This window comes from Rhagoletis pomonella, unplaced genomic scaffold, assembly GCF_013731165.1.
Source record: "Rhagoletis pomonella isolate Grant_MI unplaced genomic scaffold, Rhpom_1.0 Rhpom_scaffold_00007, whole genome shotgun sequence".
Classification (NCBI taxonomy): domain Eukaryota; kingdom Metazoa; phylum Arthropoda; class Insecta; order Diptera; family Tephritidae; genus Rhagoletis; species Rhagoletis pomonella.
Genome location: NW_023458561.1, coordinates 57285820 through 57292657, shown reverse-complemented (window position 1 = coordinate 57292657; position 6838 = coordinate 57285820). Strand labels below are relative to the sequence as shown.

Below are 6838 nucleotides of genomic sequence, written 5' to 3'. Positions count from 1 at the left end.
TCTATAGAACAAGCCATATACATATAATTCTATAATGACCGGGTACTTAGAACTTTCTAGTAATTATAAGTAAGCGGATGTACTGGGAAGTATCCTTTACTCCGAATCACTTGCTTAGCTAAACGTTGCAAATTGCTATCGTTATTTACGTATTGTCCATTGAATATTTCGGTGCAAAGAGTGCGCACCTTATCTTGCCCGTGCGAGCACACTGCCGAAGCAAGTACCAATTCATAGTCCGCCAATTGCAAACCAATGCAGTAGGAGCGTGAAGCGCGCGCTATACTTGCAAACATTGCATAAATTGTAGACGCAATATCCGCCACACGTTGCATATCGTGGTGCTTCTCCACTACCTCGGAGCCATAGCGCGTGAGCAGCAGTTCAACACACATCTGAAGACGAGCCACTGAGTGCTCAATACATTGTGCAGCGGGCTCTAACGTTGGATGCACACTTTCGTTTAACCGCATTTTAGTCTTTGGATTATCTATATTGGAGTTTTGTAAGAATTTCCTTAATATGTGGCCGGGATGTAACAATGGGTTGCGTTGCATGCGCACTGTGTCGGAGAGAAGTGTCTGTGAAAAGTGGATGTAAATTTAACAACTACTAGGATTTAGAGCATTTGAAAATATTAAACTTACACCCGCGTGTTGTAAGCCGATGAGCGCGATAAATAAGCGCAAAGTATCCATTGATTCACCTTGCGTGTAGAGCTGCGCAGCATCGCGGAATAACACTTCGGTTTCCTGGCCGGAAAGTAGTGATTTAGGTCCAATAATATCCATGCTTTTGGAGGCAATTTTAAACAGTTGCGTCAGGCTGAAATACTACGAATGCACGGTTTTTAATAATACCCTAAATTATTTTATTTAAAGTAACCCACTTTCGTAATTGCCGTTTCCAGCGCTACATCGGGTGACGCAAATTCGTCCAATATGCCAGCAGTCATATATATCATGCTTTCAATGGCATATGTGACACATGAAGCTTTCGACAAATGCATTTGCAACATTTCCATATCCCTTAAAAATATAAGTTAAACAAGTAATTTTTAAGCTATAAAAACAACCGACTTCAATTCTCATATAAAAATTAGGGAATACCGTTAACTTCTTCATGATCCAGTGATCGGATCTAAAACAATTTAGTGTGGGAAGTACCACCTTTCCGATAAGAAAAATACAAATTATCAAAATCGTTTCAGGTGGGCCAAAGTTAGCGCTAACATTAATAAAAAAAAAAAATTCGACGATTGAAGTCGATTAATTACTTGGAGGCTAACCGTATATTTAATTAGTTTTTACTTACTTGAGTGACACATTGCATTGCGTGTTTTCGATGCAGTACGTAGTTAAATCATTGACTAACTGCTTGGCCATACAGAGTGCCAAGTGCGCATTCCGCAATCGGCTGCTTCGGAGTATTACTTCCGCAACTAGGTTTCCCTCATTCGCCGCGCCTAGCACACTACTAGGCGTCAGGATTACTTGATCAAACTCTACTCGGCGTGTTTGCAAACCTCTGAAACCGATCGTCAAATGTTGTTCGCCCAATTTAACACCTGGAGTGCTACCGTCTACCAAGAAAATAGTTGTACCGCGCCCTGCATCACCTTTGACGCTCAGGCGACGAGTTTGCGCGATGACTAGAAAGAGTGGTGTTGCATCAGTGGTAGCGAAAGGTCCGGTTACTGCATATGCTTTTTGGCCTGACAAACACCACTCGTTAGATTCGGGATGATGTTCGGCACGTGTGTTAAACAGGTCGGTTTCCGATACATCGTATTCAAATATTGCTTCAACGCCAACGTGTGAACCTGAAATTAATGTTTAGATATAAGAAATTCGGTAACAACAATTTTTGCTACCAATTAAGCGTTTAAACTCTTACCGTTTACCAATTTTGGTAAGAAACGCTGATGCCGTTCATTGCTGCCAAGCTCTTTTAATACATCGATTATTACTCGATGCGATAGCAAACCAAGTGCAACATTGGCACAATTGGACTCGGGTTCCGTAGTCATTAAGCTGGCTGTCCAACCCAAGCCTTTGCCTTCAAAATCCGCTGGCACATTAATACCATACAATCCCAACTGCCGCACACTCTCTACCACTTCAGCGGGTATTTGACGTGTTCGGTCAATTATAACATTGTTTACTTCATCTGTGAAGAAGTTCTTAAGCGGCAACTTTTCATTCTCAATACGAGTCATTTCTTCACGTTGAATAACCTCCGGATAGCCAAGCATTTCCTTGTCCACCACACCAACAAAAAAATTCTTCACCAGTGGCAAGCGTGAGCGTAATTTGCCTGCAGCTGGTGCAACATTAATACCTGCGCCAGTGCTTCGGTTTTGGTCGACGGCATCTGTATCTACAGCCGAATTATCACCGCTGATCTTTGCTGAGGATTGACTGTCACGCCCAGAGCTAGTGCTGGTGGCACGTAAATTTTTTCCATTCAAATGTTCCAAGTTTTTACCATAATTTTGTTGCACAATTCGATGCAGTGTGGGGCGGAGACGTAACATTTTGAGCACAATCTTGAAGAAATATCCGGCTGTAGAGCAAATGACAGTACATACGCTAATGACAATCAGCTGATTTATGACCACTGCAGAGGTCGTAAAACTGTTGTATGAAAGGAATTTAATTTTGGTCCCTAACCAGTGTTGCCGTGCGAGTTGACGATTTTGTCGTCATTTTGAAGACTGTTACTGCCATAACGATTTTACGATTTTTGTGGTGGTTACACAGACTACTAAAAATTTCAGTGTAAACACCTCTTGAGAGTTTACCATTTCTACTAATACATAATTGTCGTATGGAAATTATGTATGTGGCAGCTCTAATAGTAGTTATCGCTAAGTAGTTTTATTCTTTGTCTCATCACTATTTGTGTGGTTTTTGTCGGTCAAATGCGTAATTTTGGCGTTGAGACGTTGGGTACTGGTGAGTTCTTTAGCAAAGCTTGTAAGTATATGGCCATTTTACGTGGTTGGCATCACTGGTCCCAAATCGCACTTCAAAGCGATGTGCAGTCGAAAGCGATAAGCGATGAAGTATCGACTGTTGTTGTGCGTTCGAGTTCATATGCTTGTGAAGATTAAAGTAATCGGTGCTAGTCATATGAAATTTGGGAATGGTGCCATTGGTGAAGGTAGTAGCAACCAAAATGTATTCAACAAAGTGTGATTGAATTTGACATTGCCGTCCGTCCTATAAAGTCAAATTAAAAAAAAAATTGTATGAATTTTGAATCGCTTGTTTATATTTTTTGGCTTAACAGTACCTTAAACGAGGGCCTACCTGAGTTATGAATCACACCTTTTTAATATACCTTGGTAGCAACTACATTTTTCTTATTTTTTTGTTTAAATCGCAGTTTATTTCCCCGGACTATTTAGCTTTTGTTGAATAAATATTTTCGAATTTTACTTTTTATGAAAAAGCGTTTTTATCTTACTAACTTTTGTTTCCGAAAAATCCAGGCCCGTTTGAAAGTCAGGGGCTTGGAGAAAACACCCGTTCCGAGAACAGACAAAAGTAACACAAAATTATTTTCAGTTGAGCAACAAAGCATCAGGAGAGCAACAAGGCTGCAATTTTGCGATAATTATTAGGTAGCTCGATTGCACACGTTTTTATTTCGATCTTCAAACCAAGGCAGTTAAAACCAATAATCGAGCGCAGAATTAAAAGGCTTTTTTAAGCCGCTGGAATTGTTGCAATTATTATATCTCTTTTTCTAAATAACAAACAAATGGATTTTCATTGAAATTATTTATTTTGTAATTATTTAGTCACATTGTAATGTATTTTTTGCAGCTTTAAGCTAGCCTTTAAATTTTGATAGTTATTTGATTCTTTATCCAACTGCTATATCCTTCAAACGCTTGTAATTTGAATCGAATCCCCTTGAAATTGAAAAAACCGACTTTTTTAAGACATCATTGAAATTTCCTGCTGTAATTCATTTTAGTCTCGTTTTATCCATATAATCTCTGTACACAACAGCACCCACTAATGCCGCACCACGTCCCGAACCATCTTCGGAAAGCATAATATCATATCTATAGTCCTTTTCAACGAATTTGTCCAACGTTTCACGCATGTAGCCATCCAGGTTCGGATGACAGCGATAAACAGAACCATCTACGCCAATGATGGAGAAGCTTTCGCCCACTTTGTTTACTAAAGCGCCCAGCGTTACGCCCAGCATGTTGCCACAACGTTTCACAACAACATCGCAAATATATTTGAATTTCATACAATCTTTAGGTTCTGGATCTTTCAAATTGAAGACTTGTTTAAAAACATTCTTTACGACTGGCCAATCATCACCTTTGTCGTTGGCAACTTCAGATAGAACCTTGGATTCGATGCAATGTGGCCTTTTCGTCAAGATATCGGTGATATGTTTGCGAAGTTTACACTGTGAGAAAATCAAATTCTCTTTAACGGCGCGCATCATAATCAAACGTACCAATTCGCCCAGGTACATGCCTGAAAATAATATAAACGAAAGAAATAAGGGTGTGATTTGCAAAACCGCCCATCGACCAATTTCAAAACCATCTATCTTACGGAACTCAACAAGAGAGAGCGAAAAAATTGGTTTTCTTTGAAGGCATTGTATTGTTAGGCGATATTTTCTCTAGCTGTTATTTTACAAATCTGTGGTTTTAATAACGATTTTATGATTTTTATGCATAAATCTCGATGCCTGGAGTTCAGGGTTACCAAATCTCCTTTTTGCCACAATGGCGATTTAGGCGGTTTTGCAACTGGTCGATGGGCGGTTTTGCAAAAACATCGGGGAGTTATACTAAAAAACGTGCTCTACAACAGCGCACTTCAGTTTCTCTCTATGATTTCTTGAACCGCTTTAAAATAGGTCCCTATTTTAACATTTTGTGTCTGCCATCTTCATTGTGATATTGTTATCGATATAGTTATCCTTACAGTTACTTTTATATTTACCGATAATCTTCCCTTACCACCATCCTTATTTTTAACGTTATCCAAAATTTAATTGTTAAGGCGCTGTTACGCATGAGCCAGCAGCAGTTTGGGCGACTTCAACATCTAACCAAACAATCGACTACAAAAGAGCAGAACAAGACCTTTGTACATACAAAAGCCAAACTTTTACGACATAGTACCACATTTGATTAACCTGGCATCGTAAGGTCATTAATCCTTGCCAAACAACAGAACCGTCGTGAAGGTTCTAAAAGTTCGCAAAAAAGGCGCTATTAGTGAACGACGTAGCGTAAACATACGTAGCAACATATAATCCGGATATCCGGTTAATATCTGTTCATTTTGTTAGCGGTCATGCGGATTTTTTAAGCAGAAATTCGATTATGCGGATATTTAAAAAAAAACCAGATACAACACCCATTCGTAATGTTTACATATGTATGTATGTATGTATGTCTCAAGCCTTCCTGCACCTTACTCACCTGCTACCATTTTTTCGTAAATCTGTGCGCCAGGATTCAGCGAATTTTTATCGACGACCCTATCGTACTCGGTATACAAATGATCAAGGCCTCCTTTCTCGCCAAATGCGCCCCACTCCACATTTATAATAATCTTCGGTTTGTCCTTGTATTTCGCATCTAAACGCTCACAATTTTCCACCTTTTCCGTATAGCAGGCATTACAACCAGTTCCAACAATCAAACCTATATTACAACCGGGATTGCGATGGGCGCAAGACATTTGTGTACCAGTAGTGTCATTCAATATGGCGACCATATCAATTTTTAGCCCGACTCGCCTTGAAATAGCCGCCTTCAACATTGCGCCCACATCCTTTCCCACTGTATCGGAGCAATTGAATCCCTTTGTCCAACGCACCAATGTTGCCTTGCTCAAGCCAGTCTGTACGCAAGGAAATGAAAATGTGAAACCCAATGGCAGATTTTCGTTTTCCAATTTGAGCTCACAAACGAATTCATGCAAACATTTGGCAATGTAATCAAAAAGATGTGGACCAGTTCCAAGTAATTCCTTTTCGGTCAATTGATAAATCTTTGAGACTTGGTCCGCTTCGTGATCTCCCTTCAGTGTGACGAGCAGTACGCGAAAATTGGAGCCACCCAAATCGAGGGCTAGATAATTACCCGTTTCATTGCCATTGGGGAAATCCTGTACGTATGTTAGGTAGCATTTTGTGCTCGCATCCTTGTTTGTCTTAGCGCCCAGACCTTAGCGTATCTGTGTGCAAAAGTTTTGATATAAACGTTGAAATTGATCTTCGCTGGGTATAAGCTCAGTAAGGAATTCACGCAAACGTGCTATTTCGCTGGATTCACTCATTGTTGTTATTGTTTTGACTCCAAGCCACGTTTTTTAGAAGAACTTTTATTATTTAAATGTTGGATTCACGATCAAATAAACCCCGAATTTTGTAACGTTTAATAGAAAACAAGAGAGGCTAAATTGTAGTCAACATGCGAAATTTTGTTGCCAATTTTTTTTTTATATAAAGATGAGTATATAATTTTGCAAAATGTGAAGAATTTTGAAGTTGTTTATGATTAAAAGTTTGAGAACTGCTTGGTTATTTGGGAAAGACTCAAAAAAATTAGACAAGTAGAGGGTGTGGAGGAAAAAGTTTAGAACTTCTTTCGATCACCAAACGCTGCTTCCTTACCTTAGGTTAGGTTAGAGGGCCGTCTCCGTAGACACACTTAGACATTAATTAAAATGTCCATTGTGGTGCCCCTAACAGAGGAGTAGAAGCAGACAGAGGAGCGGAGAAAATGAGTGGGTAGCAGAGCTGTAAAACTGTGAAATCATATGAAATTAAAAATCATCAA

The 6838-nt window shown here is 39.5% G+C and overlaps 1 protein-coding gene and 1 pseudogene across 1 annotated transcript; both read right to left on the bottom strand.

The window, feature by feature from the left end:
• Positions 1–2536, bottom strand: LOC118743159 (complex I assembly factor ACAD9, mitochondrial-like; the record flags this gene model as incomplete). The annotated part of the gene is given in 5 exon segments (XM_036475691.1): positions 1–581; positions 648–833; positions 890–1028; positions 1315–1822; positions 1897–2536. Coding segments are annotated over 5 exon segments (1998 nt in total).
• A 1269-nt stretch (positions 2537–3805) lies between these two features.
• LOC118743161 lies at positions 3806–6393 on the bottom strand (annotated as a pseudogene).
• Positions 6394–6838: the final 445 nt, after the last annotated feature.